Source organism: Cebus imitator, unplaced genomic scaffold (assembly GCF_001604975.1).
Source record: "Cebus imitator isolate Cc_AM_T3 unplaced genomic scaffold, Cebus_imitator-1.0 Scaffold122, whole genome shotgun sequence".
Taxonomy (NCBI): Eukaryota; Metazoa; Chordata; class Mammalia; order Primates; family Cebidae; genus Cebus; species Cebus imitator.
In genome coordinates, this window is record NW_016107437.1 from 4008560 (window position 1) to 4033940 (window position 25381).

The 25381-nt window shown below is 43.8% G+C and overlaps 1 protein-coding gene across 2 annotated transcripts in view; it reads left to right on the forward strand.

Annotated features, from left to right (window-relative positions):
* SHISA9 (shisa family member 9) overlaps positions 1 to 25381 on the forward strand; it is a 341549-nt gene that overhangs the window by 310272 nt on the left and 5896 nt on the right. Inside the window, exon 4 of one of the 2 annotated variants that reach the window (XM_017539998.2) lies at positions 5378 to 5425. The exons of the other annotated variant lie outside the window; for it this stretch is intronic. Coding sequence (XP_017395487.1) covers positions 5378 to 5425 — 48 coding nt within the window. The remainder of the gene's footprint in view (positions 1 to 5377; positions 5426 to 25381) is intronic. 2 annotated transcript variants of the gene reach the window in all.

Sequence of the window (25381 nt, forward strand, 5' to 3'; positions counted from 1 at the left end):
AAAATCCCATAATAAATATACTTTTAAGAGTTCTTTATTAAAGTATAATGTGATCATGGTGTGAATGATGAAAGGCATTAATGAAATCATTATCACCCAGGAGAGAAGTTGTTTAAAAAATGGTTCGCTGTTGAAAGCTCTGCAACCCCTGATAACCAGATTCATTCTCTAAATATTTCAGTCCAGAGAATAAGCAGAGGTTAGACAATCTTTAGGGTTAACTGCTAAGTTCAAAAATACTTCTGGACAATACATGTCTCTGGGAAGCTTTAACATTCAAAGCTCTTTAAAGATTATCAGAGGCTCTGTCTCACTCAGACTCTAACCACACTTAGCTGTATGACTTTGAGCAGGTTACTGAGGCTCTTGGACTTCAGCTTCTTCATATGAAAAATGAGAAAACTCAACTATAAGATGTCCAAACTCCATTTTAATTATAAAATTAGAAAAATAATTCTCGTTCTAGTTATTAGAATACCTTAAACATGTCCCATTCCTTCCCTGCCAACTCTGGGGGAAAAAGGTTTGAATAAAGGGTGATAATGTTGGTTTTTACTCAGACAAATTCTCCCCAAACCTGCCTTTCTTTTTGTTGTATTTTATTTTTGTTTGCTTGTCGGGATCACCCTCATGTTTAAAGAGACCTCTTTTCTTTTTACAATTGAGAGATTTGGACATGGACCATCTAGTCATACACGGCATGTTAAGTACAGAATGGTTTTCATTCCCAAGGGGTTCACTGCCTAGCTCTTGGTAAAATATTAGCACACACTAGGGAAGTATCAGGGGCTAAGCCATGTAGGACTTTGTACAAGAAGGGATGATGACTCTGAATTATTTCTTCATTTCATTCATTCATTCTCCAAACATTAAGTCTGGTTTCCCTTGACTGCAGGTCCCATTGAGGCATGAACCAAGTCTATCCATTTGTCAATGTATCTCTAGTGCCTAGTGCTATGTAGCGTGCTTAGTAAGGACTCCCAACACTTATTTGTAAAACTAGTAAATAACACCATATGATAAGCACCTCATATAGCCTGAGAGGGGCCTGAGAGAATAAGCAGGATAGCAGAGTATAGCATGGCCTCTGGAATTGGTCAGGGCTGAGTTTAAAACCTAGCTTGGGCCGGACACAGTGGACTGGGCATGGTGGCTCATGCCTGTAAACCCAGCACTTTGGGAGGTGGATCACTTGAGTTCAGGAGTTGGAGACCAGCCTGGCCAACATGGTGAAACCCCATCTCTACTAAAAATACAAAATTAGCTGGGCGTGGTGGTGTGTGCCTGTAATCCCAGCTACTCGAGAGGCTAAGGCAGAAGAATCGCTTGAACCCTGGAAGTGGAGGTTGCAGTGAGCCGAGATCATGCCACTGTACTGCAGCTGGGCGAGAAAGTGAGACTGCGTCTCAAAAGAAAAAACAAACAACAAAAAAATCAAGACCTAGTCTGGACATTTAACAAGTAATTGCAGAAATTATTTAACTTCCTAAGGTCTCAGTTTCCCCTTCTGTAAAATGGAGATAATAATGACAATATACAGGTAATGGCTTTGAAAACTTGACGATATAGTGCAGGTAAAGTTCTCACCCTGACACATAGTCCTCAGGAAATACTGCAGTATATTAAAGCCCAAGACTGGAGTTATCTGCGGTTATAATTTTCCCCTGATCTCTGAGGTACTCTGGTACCTGGATTAACGTGAAATTGTCCACATTTCATTGTGAGGGAGAAAGAGTTGGTTCCATATTCTTTACTCCGGTCTGATGGAAAAGACATACACGAATGTTAACTCATGTCGGGATCTGATAAAACAAGCAGGCAAGCAAGTAAGCAAATGGCTTTTCTAAGCTGTCCCAAGGACACTCAAATAATCAATCGAGGCCTCTTCCAGTTCCCCAACTACACGGTGGACGATAAAAGTCGATGCTCACACATACAGATACTGTCATACAATCCATCAGATAAACATTCTGTTTCAGTACAATCCTTCAGAGAGATAGTCTGTCTCACTCAATTGACTCTCCTTACTAAAGCAAAAATGTGGATTTAAACATTTCTCACCAATGTCGAGGTTGAGAAACGTGTCTTATTATAGACTGAGCCAAAAACGTAACGTGAAAACCCAGTTAAGCATACAAGTTCCCTGGCCTGTGGTGCCCATATAGTTACAGCATGGGAGCCTTGTGGTTCTTCATAGGTCAAAGTTTGGAAGGCCGATGTGTTCGTGAAAATATCCCTAAAGCTCACTTGGTGGTTCAGAGAGGGATGATTGGTAGCTCCAGAACTGGAAAAGATCACCCTTTCACCTTTCTGTGTAATTCCTGATGGGCTTTGCAGACAGAAAATTGCCTGCACATTTACATTTATCTTTCATTAGCCCCTTGTCTAGTGTTTCTTCTAGGTTTGTGATTATTGAACTCCTAGGTGGCCTAAGATTCCTCATCATGTGCCCTTAAGATGGCTCAGTGCACCCTTGGCCACTGAGTGTAAGAAACACACAGGATGTACCACCATCATTGATACAATGCTGTGTGCCTTCATTTCTAATTCAAAATTTTAATTTTATTTTAAAAATATTTTCTGTGTTGCTATTTGACAGATGATTGACTATTTTGCCAGAATCACGATGTGTTTTCCAATAGCACTTTTTCAAACAGCAGCAGCAATGCACTTCAATATGGCAGGAATTCCCTCTTTACTCTTGAAATCATGACTGAAAACCCTAAGAGTCATACATGAGGCTCTTGGCCATGGATTGGCCTCTACGAGTTTAATTTTTTTTTTTTTTAAGTTAGGGCAGAAAGGGGGCTAACATCACTGAACTCGGGACCACCACACCTCTGAGGGAGGTATTAGTCCTACCATTTTGCAGCTGGGGAAACAAGCTTAGCATAGTTAAGTAATTTTCTCATAATCCATACTTTTAGTAAATGGCAGGGCCAAGACTCATATTCAAGAATGCCTGACTTGGAATCCTATGTTCTTTCCATGAATCTATGCTGTCTTCTGCAGACAAATTTCTGGCATCTAAAGTATATAACCAGGCAAAAAAAAAAAAAAAAAAAAGTTGGGGAAGCCTGTCCCCTGCTCTTCTGGAGGAAGGAGAGCTTACCATGGTATTCATCATTTTTCTTTGTTTGAAAGTAAAAGTTTGGCTGAACACAGTGGCTCTCACCTGTAATCCCAGCACTTTGGGAGGCCGAAGAGGGCGCATCACTTGAGATCAGTTCAGTACCAGCCTGGCCAACATGGTGAAACCCCATTTCTACTAAAAATACAAAAATTGTCCAGGTGTGGTGGTGCTTGCCTGTAATCTCAGCTATTGAGGAAGCTGAAGCAGGGGAATCACTTGAATGCAGTGGGTGGGGAAGTAGAATTTGCAGTGAGCCAAGATTGCACAACTGTACTCCAGCCTGGACAACAGAGTGAGACTGTCTCAAAAAAAAAAAAAAAAAAAGGAAAAAGTGAAATTTTCCCTATGATGCTGAATATAATTGAAGTATAGCATGTTTGAGGTATGCTATAGTGGAAGTACATTTTACATACAGGGAAATACACAGTTAATAATTTTAGAGTAGTGTGCTTGTTAAAAAAAAAAAATACACTTGGCTAACCTCATCCCAGTAAAAATGATAACTTTTTGTCACACTGAAAGTTCCCTCATAACCTCCTTCCTTTTAATACCTTAGGTCTGTCTCTTCTTAATGAGCATTTGTTGCCCTTGAAGCATCTTTCTAATGTTCATGAGTGCAATCAAGTGCACCGTGGAGCCTTACCTACATGTTCTGTAGCCTACACGCCTTCTTATTAAATGCCCTGTTGTCAACGAACTTATAAACGAAAATTCATTGTTGTAAGAGCTAAGCCCTCTCTGAGGTAATGGGGACAGAGGTGAGAAAGAATGGTTCCTGCCTTCAAGGCAAACAGCGATGGATTTGATTTGGGGTTGAGATGGCTTCCCTGGAGTCAGCAACTTAGTGGCTCTGTCAGCCTGTGGCCATCCACACAGGAAGAACTGGGTTTGCATTACTATTTCCAGATGACCTTGAGTCCGGGGGAGTAAAGAATCGAGTCATCCTGGGCGGGGCCCCACCCAGTTTTAACTTCCTCACTCCTCTGTGGCTCTAATTGTCTCTCTTGTGAGTGATGAGGAGTGTACAGCTCAGATCCACATGGGGGATGTGGCAATTTGAGCATCCTTTGGCATGTCCGGGAGGCCAACTGGAAGTGTTCACATGGGGCCGGATCTGTGCTCTGTAATCATTCAGATGACAGACTGTTCCCTTTGCCTTCACCCAGCCTGATATCTCTCTGGAAATGGTGCGAAACTTGAGGACCTGGGTCTTTCCAGGTAGATGCCTAAGAAAGAGCTAGGGGCACAAGCTGATTGGTCAGGCCTGCAGCCAATGAGGAGAGTCCCCATGGATAGGTTTGCCCCACTTTAAGTAAAACCCAATGTTACAGAAAAGAACTATCAAAAAGTGTGAAGTTGTGGGGGTTGGGGATGGGTCAAGCCTTAACCCATTCTCGCTATCCTTTATTTTATGAAAGGAGTCACTATGGAATTCTCTTAATAATGTTAGATCCCCCAGGGCTCATTCGGGACATCTGAAAGGGAATTCAATTCGGATAAACTGATTTATAATGAAAATTTCAGGCACACATCTGTTCTGTAAAGCAATGTATTACTCATTATGGGATTCTCAGATCACAAGCTTGATCTCGTTACTGTTTAGGAGAATTTCCCTACCTTAGAAAGGGTGAGTCTCTGGATGAAATTGAATGCATTCCTTCATTCAGTAATATTTTCCTAACACAGACTGTGTGTTAGGTAATGTGGTGAGGTAGCCCCACCCCACAGAGCCTGCCACCCAGCATTTAAAGTCGCAGTCAGCAGAGCCTGTCCCATCCTTGAATCTGGGGCCAATAATGTGCCCCTTTTCAGGAGGGGCATTGCAGTAGAACACAATCAAAATCCATCCTTTGTCATCAGAGTGTAGTCTTGAGCCAAGGTGAACTCATATAACGCAAATTCTTTTTTTCTTTCTAAGCAGGTTGAAATTTAGAGCCAGATTTTCTACGTAAGAATTCTCTTTGTGCCTTACATAACGGAAAATATCTAGGCCTTTTTCAGGAGGCTTCTTTTGATGTTCTGTTGGGTGTTAACACGATGCTGCTTCAAGGCCTTGCAGAAAGAGGTGCAGACATAGCTGCGTTTTCTCATGTGGCTCCCTTCCCTGTTCCCTGGGTCTCCTGAGGCCTCCCCCTGCTTGGAGGCTGCAGCAGGGGCAGCCACCAGCACCTGGGCGTGAGGGCACACTGAACATATGTGCCCTGCAAACAGATCATCAGCATTTCTTGATTGTTATTTTTTTAGGAAGTTCTGATGGTGACTGGGCAGTATCGACACTTAAGTCACCAAAAGGTACTGTATGACTTTTTCTAGCTCTTTTGTCCAGGTGTTGTCAAATTTGGCATTAAATAATGAAGGGATGGAGAGTCCTGGTGTCTGTGTGACCTGTACACACGTGTGTCTGCATAGGGTGGCATCCGCAAGTCTGTCTAAGTTCTAGTGTGTAGGTGTTTGTGTATGTGTGTACATCTAGCAATTGTTGGACAGTGTGTTACCCCTCACTTTCCAATATTTGTTGCCTGATGGAAAATACCACTATGAGAAATCATGCCAGGTAAGGTGAAATATGCTGATTTTTCTCAGAAAGCTGCGATGACAAAATGGCAAAACACAAGGTAAATTAATTGTGTGCAGGGATGGGAAGAACACAGCTTCTGAGGGAGAGATAAACACAATCAAGTTATTGGCCAAAGGTCTTCGGAATCATTAGCCTTGCAGGGAACAGAATGCTGTTTGCAGTGTGCCTGGGACAGCATGGTGAGCAGAGAGGGTTAAGAAGTTGGTCTAGTTGAGTCTGTGAGTTAACTAAACTAGCTGGGTGACCATGCCAGGTGGTAACTATAATTAATTAGCTCCCTACTATGTGCCAGAGAACTGGGCCTTTATATCATTTTATCACTGAATTCTCTGATGATGAGGATGTGTAGGCATTGTTATCCACATTGAGAAATGAGAACATGATGTCTGAGTAGGGATATGTCTTGCTGGTCTAGAGTCATATGACTATTCCATGGTTTAGAGCTGCCATTCGAACCTGTGTCAGTTTGACTCTTATTCTAAACTATTTTCCACTGGGGTGTAATGGAAGTAGCTGTTTTTACAATAGACCAGAAGTCCAACAAAGCATATTGACCCTTCTCAATATGCTTTGTTGGACTTGGTGGAGAAGTAGCTGACCTAAGGAGGTGGAGGTAGAACTCTTTTCGTTTTTTGTTTGTTTGTTTGTTTTTTGAGACAGAGTCTTGCTCTGTCGCCCAGGCTGGAGTGCAGTGGCACAATCTCAGCTCACCATAACTTCTGCTTCCTGGGTTCAAGTGATTGTCCTGCCTCAGGCTCCTGAGTAGCTGGGACTACAGGCACGAGCCACCATGCCTGGCTAAGTTTTTTTTACTTTTTTAGTAGATACAGGGTCTCACCATGTTGGCCAGGCTGGTCTCAAAATCCTGACCTCAGGTGATCCGCCCGCCTCAGGCTCCCAAAGTGTTGGGATGACAGGCATGAGGTACTGTGCCCAGCTCTTTTTCTTTTCTTTTTTTGAGATGGAGTCTTGCTCTGTTGCCCAGGCTGGAGTGCAATGACAGGATCTTGGATCACTGCAACCTCCCCACCTCCCGGGTTCGAGCATTTCTCCTGTCTCAGCCTCCCAAGCAGCTGGGACTACAGGCACTCCCACCACACTGGCTAATTTTTGTATTCTTAGTAGAGACAGGGTTTCACCGTATTGGTCAAGCTGATCTTGAATTCCTGACCTCAGGTGATCTGCCCACCTCAGCCTCCCAAAGTGTTGGAATTTCAGGCATGAGCCACTGCACCTGACCGGTAAAACTCTTTAATGAGCTTGAGCTGGGGAAAATTAGGAGTTACTGCAAGAATATAAGCAGGAAACCGGTGTGTTAGTCCATTTTCATGCTGCTGATAAAGACATACCCAAAACTGGGCAGTTTACAAAAGAACAAGGTTGATTGGACTCACAGTTCCACGTGGCTGGAGAGGCCTCACAATCATGGCGGAAGGCAGGGAGGAGCAAGTCACATCTTACATGGATGGCAGCAGGCAAAGAGAGAGCTTGTGTAGGGCAACTTCCATTTTTAAAACCATCTGATCTTGTGAGACTCACTCACTATCATGAGAACAGTGCAAGAAAGACCCGCCCCGTAATCAATTGCACAACTCGTGGAAATTGTTGGAATGACCTCACGATTACAATATGAGATTATTATTAAGTCACAGCCGGGCACAGTGGCTCACGCCTGTAATCCCAGCACTTTGGGAGGCCGAGGCGGGTGGATCACGAGGTCAAGAGATCGAGACCATCCTGGTCAACATGGTGAAACCCCGTCTCTACTAAAACTACAAAAAAAATTAGCTGGGCATGGTGGCGCGTGCCTGTAGTCCCAGCTACTCAGGAGGCTGAGGCAGGAGAATTGCCTGAACCCAGGAGGCGGAGGTTGCGGTGAGCCAAGATTGCGCCATTGCACTCCAGCCTGGGTAACAAGAGCGAAACTCCGTCTCAAAAAAAAAAAAAAAAAAAGTCGCAATTCAAGATGAGATTTAGGTGGGGACACAGCCAAAGCATATCAGCTGGCATGGCCATTTTTTGCACTCTCAAAAGATTATGCCGGCTTCTAAGTGGAGATTGGATTAGGGTACTGTGGACTAGAGTTGGGGACACCCACTGGGAGGCTCTTGAAGGTGGATGGTAACCTGCACTGGGGTAGGTAGAAGATGGAGAGGAGAAAATAGAGTGGAAGGACAATTGAGAGACTGCAAAAAGTTAGGAGGAGGAGGAGGGACCGTGACATCAATGGCTCTCACATTTTAAGCTGCTCGAGCATGCATCAGCATCACTTGGAGGTTTGTTACAAGTCCAGATTCCTGGGCCTTACCCAGGAGCACCTGATTCACTAAGCCTCAGATGGGGTCTGAGGAGTTGAACTGCTAACAGGTACCAAGGTGATGTTGATGCTACAGGTCTAGGACCACACTTTGAAAACTACTGCAGTCAAGATACCTTTCTGGGAAACTAACACTCTGTGACTTGTTCTCCAGATACCTTTTTGTAAGGTGAAGGCTCTGAAGAGCAGTTTGACCAGGGTTCCAAAGACTCAAACATCCTGAGCTGTTGGGGGGAGGAAGTTCATTCTCTTCCCTCATTGGGAAAGAGAGCTTTACATCAGTGTGTAACCTGGCTGTTGCCTTGAGAGAGACAGATTTTTGGGTTTTGCATTTGATAAAAAGTGTTCACATGTCAAAGTCCATTTATAGAAATGCAAACAGTTTGGAGCATGACAGACCTACTAATTTGAGGCATTAACTTTTTTTTCCTTCCCTGTGAAAAACAAAGCCATTATGATCTCTGTGACGGCATTCAGAGGCAGTCTGCATTTCTGTCCTTATGTCATCCTTTTGTTGTCTGACGCCTTTAGAACATATTTCAGGATAGGTAAAAGGCAGGAGCTGTTTTCTACCCAAACTAGGCTAACTTCATCTGTCCTGCTAAATGTACCTTTATCCTGCTTTGGGGAGAGGAAAGGGGTCCCAGTGAGAACCAAATTCCTTTGGGGTCATAGGTCTGCCTCTAGTGTTCTCTACTCAGCCTCTAGACCCGGACTCTAGATGAGGAATGGTAGCGAGGTAGGGAAGTTTGTATGCCCTCACCTTCCACATTCTGCCACTTTCTTAAAAGGGAGAGACAGGCCAGGCACTGTGGCTCACACCTGTAGTCCCAGCCCTTTGGGAGGCTGAGGCAGGTAGATCACCTGTGGTCAGAGGTTCAAGATGAGCCTGGCCAACATGGTGAAAACCTGTCTCTACTAAAAATGCAAAAATTAACCAGGTGTGGTGGTGCGTGCCTGTAGTCCCAGCTACTCATGAGGCTGAGGCAGGAGAATCACTTGAACCTAGGTGGTAGAGGTTGAGCCGAGATCATGTCATGTTTGCTGAAATGAAACTATTTTAGTGGTGGTTTGAGCTGGGGCCACAGCTGGGTGGTAACAGCCTTGCAGGTGGATAGTCTTGGGTCTGGTTTCCTGCTCTGCCACTTATTGGCAGTGTCAGAGTAATTTGGCAGCCAAATTATTTAACATCTCTGGGCCTTAGTTCCTTCGTATGTCACTTGGAAAGAATGATACTGCCTGCCGTGATGAGGCAATGTAGGTAAAATGGCTAAACCAGTGTCTAGCCCATAGTAGGTACTCGGAACATGCTAGTTCGTTCTTTTTTTCTATGAAAATTGACTTAGACCAATGAGAAATGCTCATGCAGAAGGCACAAGACAATAGACAATGTGCAACAGGGTTACAGTTCCATTGGAGTGCATGCAGCCTATAGACCGTCCCGGGGAAACACCTACCACCTAAAGGCAGCTTTAAAACATTACTTCATGAAACTCAGGCTTTTGCAATTTCCTGAGTTGGGTTATTGGTTTGTTCATGAGCTGCTGGGTGTAAAGCAGGTGGAAGACAGGAGGGTAATGTGAGGTGAAGTTTTTTAATAAAAATCAAATCCCGCTCACTCTTGAGTCTGGTCCCCTTTGAAAAGCGCACAGCAAACCCTGGAGTTTTGATGAGCTTCCTTGTGAGCCCATAGGGCATGAAATGAATGAGCGGAGAGAGTTGTCTCGTTTGCATAAAATGCTCTTGCATCAAGATTGCAGTAAATATTTGGCTAGTTTGGCCGTTTGTCCCTCTGAGGGTAACCCAGCCAGATCCTGTTCATTCCAAAGCCATCTTGCATGACAGCCACATCACACACAGCAGGCACTCAACATACATTTAGTTAATAAATTACTAAATGAAACTGGTCATAGCATTCAAAGGGAATTCTGTCTTTTCTGAAAAGGCACTGGGAAATGAGAACCAGACCCAGTATTCTGGACCCAGTGCTGCTTTATCCATTTGATGGTCTTTGAGCTTGGTATATAACAGGTGCCAAAGTTCCCTCTCCTGAAAAATGGGAAGCTTGAGACTATTAATCTTTTTTGCCCACTTGGCCTTTATAAGTAAATATCCCAGGCTTTGCTCTGATTAGCTTGCCTTGTCCCATGGCCACCTCTGAACAAATTTGTAGGAGGAGGGCAAAGAAATGAAGAATGACTGGAGCATGGGGAAGTGGAGGGACATGACATCCAAACCACATGGATTAAGAATAGGAAAGAAACTTTGGGAGGCTGAGGTGGGAGGATCACCTGAGGTCAGGAGTTCCAGACCAGCCTGGCCAACATGGTGAAACCCTGTCTCTACAAAAATTCAAAAATTAGCTGGGTATGTTGGTGGGTGCTTGTAATCCCAGCTACTTGGGAGGCTGAGGCAGGAGAATCACTTGAACCCAGGAGGCCGAGGTTGCAGTGAGCCAAGATCACGCCACTGTACTCCAGCCTGGGTGACAGAGTGAGACTCCATCTCAAAAATAATAATAGTAATAGAGAGATGCATTCCACCTAAAAATTGGGGGCTCTTCTTGGAAGTATGGTGAGTGAATTGTATTTGTATCAGTCAGCTACTGCCACAATAACACTGCATAACAAATAACCTCAAATCTCGTGGCTTAAAATGTATTTAGTTCAGCAGTTATTTAGATCACGAGTCTACATGCCACAGATTTCTGCAGATGTGGGAGGTTCTTCTTAGCTAATTTCACCCATCTTTCTGGGAATTGGCTGGATGTTGGCTGATCTAGGCTGGTTTTAACTGGAATGACTTGAGTGACGAGTCTGCTTCACGCGCCTCATCTCAAAGAGCGCAGCCCAGACATGGTCTCATGAGGGTGGCAGAGATGCGAGAGAGAGAAATCCAAACCAGGAAGCACTTCTCCAAACATCTATTTGTCTCATGTCTGCTAACATCTTTTAGTCACATGGAACAGAGTGTGGATGCAGAAAAGGTCAAAGAATTGATTCACGTGTTAGTCTAACATACGATCCCAAATATCATAATTATCTACATTGATATGGTCCCAGGAAACTACGGCCAAGAGGAAGGTGACAAGTAGGGCTTAGAATTCTTTCCCTTAATTTGCTTCATTTAGAAAACCAACAGTTGCATGAAATTTCACCAGCTGGGAGGATGGTTGGAAGACAGACCATGCAATGAATTTCTGGAAAAAAAAAAAATTCTATGTATAGAGAAACAATGCATAGGAAGGCAGTGAGTGGACACAGTTCCATCCAGGACCCTGTGTGGGAAGGAGGAGGGATCTGTGGTCAGCCATGACTGGAGCATGAGCCTGTCTACCTTTGTCCAGTAGCCTTTAAGAAGATGTTGACTGCACCACAGGACTATGTAAGCAAAGAGAGAAAGGGCCTGAGGCTTCAGAGGGCTCCTGGCAGCCACAACAGAGGGGATCCATGGTACAGGCTGGACAGCTTTGGTGCAAAGCCCAAACCAGGGTCTGTTTTAAAATTTTTCCCAGCAAAGGCTTCTTCCTCAGTCTGGATTAATAGTTTACTTCTATATGGGATTTTAGGGGGGAAAAAAAAAGTCACATTACCACCTCCAGTTTGGAGGCTTCAGGGTTAAGGCTAAAAAAGGGCCAGGCTCCTGGACGCCCTTTCTGGTTTTCTCTCTTAGAGCAATATGGCTTTGGGAAAGATACAGTACCCTGTGGGGAGGACCAGATGCCCTGAGCTTCTTCAGGACCTGGTTTATGTGCAGTTTCCCCTCCTCATGTCTGCAAGGTGGTGAAATGCAGCTACTTCACCATAAATACAAGTCTTCTTATCTCCTCCCTGGTCCTCTCCTGCTTAGGAAACTCAGGCTTTTTTCCCTGCCTTTCATGTTTCTCTCTGCTGAGACAGCCTCTGGAACCTGCACAGCTTTGTAGCATGTAGTTCAAAAGAAGAGAGAAATACCTGGACTTTTTTTTTTTTTTTTAACAACACAAACTCTATCCCTTTTACTTTTTAATTCAGCTTATGAGGAAGAAGAAAAAGAGACCCAGAAAAGAGTCCTATATGAGTTAAAGTAAATACTGTTTCACAGTACCAAAAGGTCCCACAAATATAGTGCTTAAGAGAACGAAATATTTTTAACAGCTTTATTGAGATATGATTCACCCCTTATCATACAATTCACCCATTTAAAGTGTAAAATCCAGTGGTTTTCAGAATGTTCACAAAGTTATACAACCATCATTACCGTCAATATTAGAACATTTTCCTCACCCTAGAAAGAAACTGTATAACCATTAGTAGACATTTCCCATTTCTCTCATTGTCTTAGAAGTACTCTCCCAGCTAACCCCTGGTTCAGGCAATGACTTGTCTGTTTTGCGTCTTTATATATTTGCCTATTTTGGACATTACTGTTTCGTGGAATAGACCTGTATTAGTTTGTTTTCATGCTCCTAATAAAGACATTCCTGAGACTGGGTAATGTATAAAGGACAGAGGTTTAATGGACTCACAGTTCCACATCCCTGGGGAGGCCTCAGGATCATGGTAGAAGACCGAGGGGGAAGCAAGATACGTCTTACATGGCAGCAGGCAAAACAACGTGTGCAGGGGAGCTCCCCTTTACAAAACCATCAGATCTCACGAGACTTATTCATTATTATGAGAACAGCACAGTAAAATCCCACCCCTATGATTCAGTTACCTCCCACCAGGTCCTTCCCATGACACATGGGATTCATTACAATTCAAGGTAAGATTTGGGTAGGGACACAGCCATACCATGTCATGACCCAAGGACAGTAGTCCAGATTCGTGGTGGGCAGCTCTATTCCATGTGGTCACTCCGGGACCCAGGTTCCTCAAGCCTTGTTGCCCTATGACTGTTATCATCTTGTCCTCATCTGTATTAGTATAGTTGGTTGCTGTCATTGCATAATTCTGGCCTGGGGGAAGGGGAAAGAGAGGAGACACAAGACAAGCATTTTTTGTTTAAGCAAGTCAGGTGAAGCAGAAATTGGACACATCCCTTTTGCTATTACTTCATTGGTGAAAGATCACTCTCATGGCCAAATGTAGATTCCAAGAGGACTGGTAAAAGTAGTTCCAAGTTGAGTGACCATGTGTCCAAGAAAAAAAAAAAAGGTAGAATAAATCTGAGCTAGGAGATAAGTAGCAGTCAGCTGTGGTATCTTCTCTGATGGGAATGTATATTTCAGGATATGTACCATGCACTCTGTATAATGTTCTGAGTTTTTACAAGTGCTTTTCTCGTTTACTTCTTCACTGCATTCCACAAGGTGTATTTTATTGTCCTCATTTTATAATCTTTATATTTTCTGATAGTGACAGAAATAGCAGCTACTACCTTTTGAATACTTGCTGTGAGGCAATGACATTGGACTTTTTCAGGATTGAAGGTACTCTACACAATTCTCTTCCACACACTCCATTTCTAGACCACACAGACCTGATTATTTTAGTTTCAATTTTGTAGGTGAAGCTTAGAGAGTTGAACCCAGATCCATTTGCTGTCAAAGTTTATGCGGTTTCTTCCACATGGTAAAGAAGATTTTGTAGCCATGAAAATCAGACATGGCTGGGTGCGGTGGCTCTTGCCTGTAATCCCAGTACTTTTGGAGGCTGAGGCGGGTGGATTGCTTGAGCTCAGGAGTTTGAGACAAGCCTGGACAACATGGCAAGTTCTCCTTCTCCACAAAAATAAAAGCAAAAATAAATAGCCAGGCATGGTGGTGTATGGCTGTAGTCCCAGCTTCTTGGGAGGCTAAGGTGGGGGGATCACTTGAGCCCAGGAGGCCAAGGCTATAGTGAGCTATGATCATGTCACTACACTGCAGCCTGGGTGACAGAGTGAGCTGTGCATACTTCCATACTTTGTTATCTGTCATATAAAACTGGTGCACTGAATCCTTCAAACTCCTAGCCATAGTAACTCCTCTTTCTTCTCAGCATTCCCAGATATCATTGTCTTATCTTTCAAGACTGGGGGCTTTACCATAGCTTTCAAGAGCTTAGTGTAAGGATCCAAATCTAACACATTAGCTCTTTGTCATCAGTCTGTTCTCATGCTGCTAATAAAGATGTACCCAAGACTGGGTAATTTATAAAGGAAAGAGGTTTGGGCTGGACGTGGTGGCTCACGCCTGTAATCCCAAAACTTAGGGAGGCTGAGGTGGGTGAATTACGAGATCAGAAGATCAAGACCATCCTGGCTAACACGGTGAAACCCCGTCTCTACTAAAAAAAAAAAAAATACAAAGAGTTAGCCAGGCATGATGACACATGCCTGTAGTCCCAGCTATTGGAGAGGCTGAGGCAAGAGAATCACGTGAACCTGGGAGGCAGAGGTTGCAGTAAGCCGAGATCTTGCCACTGCCCTCTAGCCTGGGAAACAGAGCGATACTCATTCTCAGGAAAAAAAAAAAAAAAAATAGGAAAGTGGTTTGATGGGCTCCCAGTTCCACATGGCTGGGGAGGCCTTGGAATCATGGTGGAAGGCCAAATAGGAGCAAAGACACATCTTACATGGTGGCAGGCAAGAGAGGGCATGTGCAGAGGAACTCCCCTTCACAAAACCACTAGATCTCATAAGACGTATTCACTATCATGAGAACAGCATGTGAAGAACCCACCTCCATGATTCAGTGACCTCTCACTGGGACTCTCTCACAACATGTGGGGATTATTGCAATTTAAGGTAAAATTTGGGTGGGAACACAGCCACACTATATCATCATTGGAAGTGAAGGGGGATAGGCCAGTAAAGAGATAGGCCGGGCGCGGTGGCTCATGCTTGTAATTCCAGCATTTTGGGAGGCCAAGGCAGGTGGATCATGAGGTCAGGAGCTTGAGACCAGCCTCGCCAACATGTTGAAACCCCATCTCTACTAAAAATACAAAAATTAGCTAGTGTGGTGGCAGGGACCTGTAATTCCAGCTACTCGGGAGGCTGAGGCAAGAGAATCATTTGAATCTGGGAGGCAGAGGTTGCAGTCAGCCAAGATTGCACCACTGCACTACAGTCTGGGCAATAGAGCTAGACTCAGTCTCGAAAAACAAAAAGCAAAATAAAAAAAAGAGTGAAGAGATAATGGAAGCACATGGAAAAGAAAATTTGATTAATATCTCAAAATAAGATCTCACTACATTGTCCTGGAGGGATCAGTGAGATAGGATATGAAAAGCCCAGGAAACCACATGGACCCCAGTGGCTCAGAGGACCAACTAAATGAGAAAACACAGGGAAAGCTCCCAGTGAGTGTCTGGACAGGAGTGATGGTGAAGAAACCTCAGTCTCAGGTCTCATTTCTGTTATTAGTCTGCAGCTCTATCGAACCTATCCCTGTGACAGGAAACCAATTTCTGGTCTGTGACTAGCCAGTACTTGATCCGTAACTCAGCATGCTAGATCCATGCCTCTTGCAATGCAGTAGCCAACCTCAATGCAGTAGCCAAATTGGCAGGGAGTCAGTCTCGCATCGCCCGAGGCTCTCTCCTCCTACCCCACCTTGAGGAAGAAAAAGATAAACACATTTTGCGTTGAGGGCAAATTTCCGGGCTTCATTAAACTTTAGGCTGTGCCATCCTGATGTTTTCTCTTAAGAATGTGATATTTACACATTTGCCCCAATCCCTAATGTTTTGAGAGGAAGAATCAAGAAGCTTTTCCCTGCATAACTCTCATCCCTGTATTCTTTAGTTTTGAAAGGATACTTTCCTGTAGATGGACCCTTATGAAAGAAGCCATATTCATTTTACATTGCAGGCAATGTAGAATGCCTACATTGCAATATTCTACATTGCAGGCAACAGGTTCAATAAATATTGAGTGTTATGGCCAAAAATTCAAGCAGTGGAGCCAGGTGTTCTGGGTTGAAGTCTCCACTCCATTTCTTGGACAAACTACCAAAGCTCTCTGAGGCCTCTGGGCCTCAGTTTCCCCACTTGTAAAATAAAATAGTAGCACCTACCTCATTAGGATGTTGAGAGTATTGAATGGGGTAGCAAATGTAAATTCCTAGTGAATGTGGTAGCCTATAACACACATTTAATAAAGGTGATCTGTTACTTAGTTTGCCACTGACAAGAGTGGGAAGATACAGAGGAAGTCCCTGTTGATACACAGACCTCTGATACACCTGAACAGTCTCTTTAATGGATCCCTGCCTCCTTCACCTGACTTTATTCTGCCTCCCTCCCCTGTGCTAGGTCTGTTAAAGAGTATCCAGGTCTCTGCAAATTCTCAGACAGGAAGATGGATCCTAGTTCATCTGTCCGAGAAATGAAAGCACTTAACCTGAGCTCCAGCCCTTCAATCCCTGTAAAGAACAGATCACTCAGTCTTTGGTGATAGACCAGGAGATGAAACATCATGCCCACTTCTCATATTTCAGGGACTGGGTCATTAAACTTGGAATATCATCAGTGCTTTCCCTCTTTCATCACATGCATATTATTACACCCCTGCTGTGTATCAGGCACTGGGCTGGATGTTGAAAATAAAGCTGGGAGCAGAACAGATACAACCTCTGCCCTAAGTAGAGCTTTATATTTTGGTTAAGGAAGTACATATGCAAGTAGCCAAGAAAGATAACTTTATGTAGTAATATGGGCTATGAACATATTAAAATATGGAGAGGTCATCAGAGCCATTAGTAGGGGTGTCTTCTTTGGGTATTAGGAGGGTTTCTCTGGAAGTAGCCCTTGGTCAGAGGTCCAAATGATGAGAAGGAGCATTTAGGCAGAGGAAACAGCAGGAATAAGGTCCAAAGGCCCTGAGATGGTGACAAGCTTAGTGTGTTCAGGAACAGAAAGGAATGTCACGTATAATGGAATACGTGTCCACTCAGAACTTTAGGCTGGGAATGCACATGGAAATAGAGTCTTTGCAGAGGTCATCAAGTTGAGGATATACTGAATTAATGTCGCCCTAATACAGTGGCTGATGTCCTTATAAGAAGGGAAAATCTTGGACGCGCGCACACACACGGAAAGTGGCCACGTAAGGCCCAAGGCAGAGATTGGAATGATGCAACTTACAAGGGAAGGGACGCCAAGGATTGCCAGCAACCACCACAAACTAGAAGAGGCAACAATGGATCTTCTAGGGGAGCTTTCAGAAGGAACTCAGTACAGCCAACTTCTGGCCTTAGGAACTGCAAGAGAATATATTTCTGCTGTTTTAAGCCATCAAATTGTGGTACATCAAGTTTGTGGAAACAAACACATCCTGTGATGTGTTCATAATAGGTATGGAGGAGAAAAGTGTGCATCATTAGCCAGAGTCCAGGTCAAAGACACCTCATGGACCACTGCAAAGAATTCGGATTTTATTCTTAAGTGTAATGGGAGGATTAATTACTGGCTTTTATCATACCCTTGAACCAAAGGCAGAAATCGATGAGGAAATGTACAAGCTTTGGTTGGGGCATTGCTTGCCAGGTGAAATCCATCACCTGTGACCCAAGAATATTACCAAGCAAGAATGAGTGGTAGGAACTCCTCCCTAAGATATCATTGCCTCAAGGAAAGGAGGTAGGTAGGAGGCCACCTGCTGAGACCCTCAGGTGTGTAGCTTGTTTTGGAAACTGGTTATTACCTTGACATTCTCCCTTTCCGTGGAATCCAGGCTCCATCCCGCCCTGCACCTGTACAAGTGTCTGCTGCTAATTAAGAAAGAGACAGATGGAGGAAGGTATAGTTTAATTTTACAGCCCCAGTTTCTTCAAAGCAATTAGGCTCATTGGAAGGAAAGCACCTTTTTCTTTCTTTCTTCCTCTCTTGTAAATGAAGAAAAATCAAACAGGAGAGGGCCAGTGTTGTTGAAAGGCTCACACGTCTCCTTCCTGGTTGGTTTGTCAGCCATCTGCCCATGAGGTACCGGGGCTGATTAGGTTAATGCATTTATTAATGGGGCTTGCAAGACTGTTCAGTGAATCTATTATTTCTTTCTCAAGGAGCTTTTTAATATACTAAGACAGGGAACACACTGCACAAAGCCAACCATGAGTGGCTAGGTAACCATTTCTTCCCCTCATCTGGCTCCAAAGTAGAGAGGATCAGAAACATTATGAAACCAGGGTTTCGTGAAAACTGTGTTTCCGGGAAAATGGAAATGATTCATCCATCTAACCTCTAACCACCTCCTTGTTGTTGAAATAATCTTGAAAATACCTCTTTGGAGGATAGTTTCATGCACCAGGCACCAGTTCAGTGCCTACACTGCACTTTTCTAAAATACCTGAGTCCCATAGAGGGAGAATGGTTAGTTAAATGAATAGGCATGAATGATATAATCTTGCCTACAGGACATTAGATGGCCTGAGGACCCCTTGACCTCTTCACTCTACAACTCAGATGTCTTTTTAGTTTCTTGAACCTACTTGCCTCCTCCTCACCTCAAAGCTTTTGCAAATGCTGTCAAATTTCAGCTATCAACTGCTGCATAACAAATGACTCCAAATCTTAGTTGCTTAGCATAGCAACCATTTATTGAGATCGTGATTCTGGGTCAGTGGGGAAGTTTTTATTTGGGCTGGATTGGCTTCCCTCGGTTGAGTTTGCTTGGTATCTGTGGTCCACTGTTAGGTGGCTGATGGCTGTAGGGTCTAGGATGACCTCACTGAACATGCTGCAGTTAACAGTCTGTTGGTTGTGGTGAACAGTGGTAACTAGCCTATGGGTTTCTCATCCTCCAGGAGCCTAGGGGCTTCCTTCTTCTCAAGGAGGCAGAGTGCAAGAGCCTTAGGGTAGAAATTGCTAGAATCTACTGGTCCAAGCCCACAACAATGCCAGGTCATATTCAAGTCATGGGGCAATAGACTACATTTCTTGGTGATAAGAGCTTCAAATTATTTTGGCCATTCTTGAAATATACCACATATTCCTTCACATGGGCTGCACTTTCTGTTACTCTTCACCTTCTGATCTCAGCTTAAGGAGCTCTTTCTCAAGAGGCAGGATGAATGCCTGCCTCTCTAGTAGAATGTTTACCCAAGGACCATGTCTGTTTCTGTTTCTGATTGTCTTTCCTATATCAAGTGTCCAGCAGATGGTGGGTACCCTTTTGATGAATGACTAAATGATTGAACAAACAGCTCGAAGACTGTGGCGTGGAGTATGGATTGGAGGAAGTGAAACGAGGCAGGGAGGCCAGTTTAGTTACTGAAGGAAAACAACATTCAAAGGGGGTAGGAGAAAAGGAATAGGTTGAAAAAGTATTTGTTAGATATGGCTGGAAGGACTTGTGCTGGAAGAGAAGAAGAGAATGAAGTCAACCGTTGCTCCCAGGTTTCTGGCATAAATGGCTAAGGGATGGGTGGTCCCACATAAGAGAGACAAGGAAGAAGCTGAAGAACAGAACTGAGTAATGTTGCTGGGTTCAGGCTTGACCATCTGGGGCCAGAGATGCTGGTGAATCTGTCCAGGAGGTAACTGGATATATAATTTTTTGAAGTCTGTACAATAATCTTAGAGTATTTTTTGATTGAAGTTTCATGGCACTGGAAATCTGGAACTTTCTTCTAAGAGGCAGGAAAATGGGTTTAAGTCCCAGCTCTAATATTAGCTTGTGCTGCCTTAAACAAGAGCGCTTCCCTGACCACCGCCTCCCTCCTGATCAGATCAAGGCCGCTTTGTGTGCCCTTTCACGCAGTTAACTAGGCAGTCAACAAACATGGTGGGTGGAAAAAGGAAAGAGGGGAGCCAGAAAAGAAGGCAGGTTGATTTGGATGAATGACTGCTTTGTATCTATTAAGTTGCCTACCATAAAGTAAGTGTTCAAACAATGTCTAATTTAACCCAGGGCTTCTTTCTTAAGGCAGGGGATAGTTAATATATATGTACTGAGCAGTTACTACATTCCAAGAGTTGTGCTACGCAGCTGGTGTATCGCATGCAATTCATTGCTCACAACCCAAGGGTGATTGTTGTTATCCCCATTTCACACCTAAGGAAACAGGCAGAAATGGTTAAGTGATGTTCCCAAGGTCTCATAAACTCAGGTCTGTCTGATTTCAGAGCTGGCACACTTCCTTGTTCACTCCACGTTTGCCAAAGTACCAGGTACTTTTTGTGCCCAGGGAGTACCCAGTACCAGGTTTGCCCAGCAACCAGCTCAGAGTTAGGTATGGAGGAGGGTGTGGATTCTCCATGTGTGGGACTCAGTGTTTCGTCTTAATGCGATTCCCCCCCTCCCATCTGCACAGATATGGACAGACTTGGATACCTCTGTATTACTTTAGCACTTTCTGAGGGGTCATGATGTATTGCAGGTGCCGGAATGCCTAATTCATCATTTATTTTGTCTGTTTCTCAGAAACGGGAACCATTGAATGCATCCCTGGCTCAGAGCAGACCTCAGACTAGTCTGGTGTCTAGAAAGAGGAACATGGGAAAGAATGATGCTGGATCATTATAAGGCATGTATAATGGGAGTGAGTGAGATTCTTCAGTGAGAGATTACTGAGAGGAAAATAAGAAAGTTAGCTTCCAACCCATTCTTGCCCTGATATTCTCTGTGCCCTCACTGTATTTTGCTCACATATATTTTTTAACTTTTAAGTTCAGGGGTACAAGTGCAGGTTTGTTACATAGTATACTTGTATTATAGGGGATTTTTGTACTGATCATTTCATCCCCCAGGTATTAAGCCTAGTACTCGTTATTTTTCCTGATCCTCTCCCTCCTCCCACCCTCATAAATTCATTCATCAAATATTTACTGAGTCTAGGTGTGGTGGCTTACACCTATAATCTTAGCACTTTGGGAGGCTGAGGTGGGTGGATCACTTGAGGTCAGGAGTTTGAGACCAGCCAGGTCAACATGGCAAAATCCCATCTCTGCTGCAAATACAAAAATTAGCCAGGCATTGTGGCACACACCTGGAATCCCAGCTACTTGGGAGGCTGAGACAGGAAAATTGCTTGAGCCCAGGAGGCAGAGGCTGTAGTGAGCGAAGACCGCGCCACTGCACACCAGCCGGGGTGACAGTGAGACACTGTCGCAAAAAAAATTTTACTGAGTCCTTAATATCTGCCAGGAAGGAGGCTGGACATTGCTAATATAATGCTGGGCAAGTCATACCTGGTCGTCTTGAAATGCTAGTGAGATGGATGATAATGAATCAATTGCATGAACAAGTATAAAATGACAGCTATGATAATTGTCATGGGGAGGGGCTTATGGAGAGATCTGACCTTGTCAGACTTTCTAGAACAAAGAGGTACTGGAGGTGAGAGGCAGCTGGGCATAGTAGGAGGTGGGAGGATACTTCCCTTTAGCTCTCTACAAAAAAAAAACAAAAAAACCCATGTGCTGGAACTGTAATAATGGTAGGGAGTCTACCTGTGGTTCTGAACCCTGGCTGCACATTAGAATCACCTGAGGGGTTAGAAAATCTATGTCTGTGCCACACTCTCTGAGATTTTGATTAAATCAGTTTGGGAAGGGGTCCAGGTGTCTGAACAGTTTTAAAGCTCCCCCATGTGATTTCCATGTACTGCCAGGACAGAGAACCACTGAGCCACCCAGATGGAAGGATATTTCTGCTCTCAAAGAACTCATGGTCTGGTGGAGAAACAGATGTGAACACAGAAAATTATAAAACAGCATAGTCAGTGTTACGATGGAGAGAACAGAGGTGGCTGAGAAAGTCTGAGAGAATGAGGGAGGCAACAACATCTTAGCTAAGTCTTGCAAGATGAGTAACAGTGAGCCTTGCACTAATGAAGGGGATAGACTCTGCGGCTCAGACACCTGGTTCTTAGACCATATAGGGGACTTCGTTATAAATACTGCTGTGATTGGTTAGCTCCCCTTCATAGCAGTTACCACAGTTATACTTTTATCTAATTTGGAGGATTATTTGACCACCACCTCCCTCCTGATCAGATCAAGGCCCCTTTGTGTGCCCTTTCATGGAGTAAACTAGGCACTCAACAAACATGGTGGGAGGAAGAAGGAAAGACGGGAGACAGAGAAGAAGGCAGACTGGTTTGGATGAATGCCTACCTCCATACTAGAATGTCCACCCCAGCAGGGCAAGAACCATGTCTATTTCTGTTTCTCCTTTGTATTTCAAGTGTCACACGGTGGGTACCTGTTTGATGAATGACTAAATGACTGAACAAATAGCTGGAAGACTGCAGCATGGATAATGGATCGGAGGAGGTGAAACAAGGCAGGGAGTCCAGTTTGGTTACTGAAGTAGAACAGTGTTCAAAGAGGTAGGAGAAAGGGAATAGGCTGAAATATTTGTTAGATACAGCTTGCAGGACTTGCCGGTCGGGCAGTTGTGCTGCAAGAGAAGAGGAGAACGAAGTCAACCATTGTTCCCAAGTTTCTGGCTTAAGTGGCTAAGGAGTGGGTGGTCCCATGTGAGAGATAAGAAAGAAGCAGAAGAAGAGATCTAAGTAATGTTGCTGGGTTCCGGCATGGCCACCTTCGTTACGGGAAAGGGGTCCCGATCTAGACCCCAAGAGAGGGTTCTTGGATCTCACGGAAGAAAGAATTTAGGGAGAGTCCACAGAGTGAAGCGAAAGTAGAGTAAGAAAGTAGAGGAATAAAAGAATGGCTACTCCATAGACAGAGCAGCCCCAAGGACTGCTGGTTACCCATTTTTATGGTTATTTCCTGATTCTTAATATGCTAAATAAGAAATAGATTATGTATGCCTCCCCTTTTCAGACTACATAGGGTAACTTCCTGACGTTGCCATAGTATTTGTCAGCTGTCATGGCGCTGGTGGGAGTGTAGCAGTGAGGACGCCCAGAGGTCACTCTTACGGCTGTCTGGGTTTTGGTGGGATTTAGCCAGCTTCTTTACTGCAGCCTGTTTTGTCAGCAAGGCCTTTATGACCTGTATCTTGTGCCATCCTTCTGTCTCATCCTGTGAATGCCTTAATTGTCTGTGAATGCGGCCCCGTAGGTCTCAGCCTCATTTTGCCCAGCTCCTATTCAAGATGGAATTGCTCTGGTTCACAGAAGAACAGATCTGAGTAATGTTGCTGGGTTCGGGCATGACCACCTTGCACCAGAGATGCTGGTGCATCTGTCCAGGAGGTAATGACACACAAATTTTGATGTCTAAGAAGGAATCTTTGAGCATTCTTCTATGAAGTTTCAGGGCACTGGAAATCTAGAATGTTCCCGTAAAAGGCAGGAAGATGGGTTCCAGTCCCACCTCTAATATTAACTTGTGCTACCTTAAACAATTCATGACATTTCAGGAATGTGTGATCCTCACAGCCTTAGTAGCAGATTCCAAGATTCCTTTTGGCTTTGACATTCGGTACCTTCAGGTAGCCGTAGAATGTAAAGAGGTACTTTGTCTTGAAAGGCTTTATCAATTGGAGCTATTTGCATTACAAGGAGTATAAACTCAACTGAAACTGTGCTATACATAGAAAGTTAATACGTGGCTTCCTGGGGTGGTGCCTTGAGCAGTAGACCAAGTGGTGGCCACACTAGCCGGGAAAGAGTACGTGATCCATGAATGATATCTAGCATAGACACAGAGGCAGAAACAAGGACATTTTTTTGTTTCAGTTCTGAAACCAAAGCTTTTCCTCTACGGCCTTTTCAAATAATGTTGATTGAACGTAGGTTCTACTCTGGCTCAGCCATTTGCTCTGGGTAACCTTAGTTTAATCACTTTATATGCCAGAGCCTAACAGTTTCCTTATTTGTCACGTGGGAGTAATAGTCCCGTTTTTTCTATCTTCATTGTTGAAAGAATCTAATGAGAAAAGAAGGACAGAGCTCTGATGGTCTCTGTGAATTTCCGTAAATTCATGTGTGTGACACTGAGATCCCAATATGTGGATGAAAGAGCAGCAAGTGCTTCTGGTCTCCTGAGAGATGAAAGTTCAAAGTTTATTGCTAATGAATTAATTTTTAAAATGTAGAGGTTCTTATAATACAAGAATCTGGAAACGAGAAAAAATAAAAGGAGGTATCATAAAATTGTCAAAAAAAAATTAAACCACCATTGCACATGTATACCTATGTAACAAACCTGCACATTCTGCACATGTATCCTAGAACTTAAAGTATAAAAAAAAAAAAAAAAAAAAAAAGCGGGCCAGGCGCGGTGGCTCACACCTATAATCCCAGCACTTTGGGAGGACGAGGTGGGCAGATCACCTGAGATCAGGAGATGGAAACCAGCCTGACCAACATGGCAAAACCCCATCTCTACTAAAAATACAAAAATTAGCCGGGCATCTTGGCAGGTGCTTGTAATCCCAGCTACTCAGGAGGCTGAGACAGGAGAATTGCTTAAACTTGGGGTAGAGGTTGCAGTGAGCCGAGATCATGCCGCTGCACTCCAGCCTGGGCTACAGAGCGAGACTCCGTCTCAAAAACATAAAAAGGAAAGAAAATGTGAATGAAAAGAGTCAAACTTTGTAAAATATTTGGAGAGATTTATCCTGAGCCAGATATGAGTGATTATGGCCCGTGACACAGCCCTCAGGAGTCCTGAGAACGTGTGCCCAAGTGGTTGGGGTGCAACTTGGTTTTATACCATTTAGGGAGGCATGAGACATCAATCAAATACATAAAAGAAGTACATTGGTTTGGTCCCAAAAAATGGGACAATTTGAAGGGACTTGGGGGGGACTTCAAGGCTATAGGTAAATTTAAACATTTTCTGGTTGACAATTGGTTGAGTCTAAAGACATGTGATCAATAGAAAGGAAATGTTCAGGTTCAGATAGAAGATTGTGGAGAATAAGATTCTTTTGAAGTCTGATAGTGGCTGTGCTTATAGACAATGGATGACAAATGTTTCCTATTCAGACCTTTAAAAGGTGATAGACTCTCAGTTAATCTCTTCAGGATTGTGAGGGCTTCCTGGAAGAAAAAGATCAAGCTATGTTAATAGAGCTTCTTTACAGATGTAGATTCCCCCCCGCCTCAAAAAAAAATGGCTTTGTAGGGCCACTTCAAAATATGGCCAAAAAAAAATGTTTTGGGGTAAATTACTTTGATTTTCTTTTGTCATGTAATGTTGTGCTAGAGTCAGATAGGAAAGTAAGTCATGATATAGACGGTTAAGTAAAACCCATCTGATGAGAATGTATGGTTTGTAGGGCATGACTCCCAGACCACTTAGATAGAAATTTGGGCAAGATAAGAAAAAGTCAGAGCTTAGTCCTCAAAGACAGAGAAAGAGAAGTAACAATGAAGGAACAGGGAGGGAGGGAGGGAGGGAGAAAGAAAGGAAGGAAGGAAGATGAGAAGGAAGAAAGGAAGGACAGAGGAAGGAAGAAGGGAAGGAAGGAAAGATGGAAGGGAGAAGGGAAGGAGGGAGGGAGGAAAGGAAGGAAGGAATCTTTC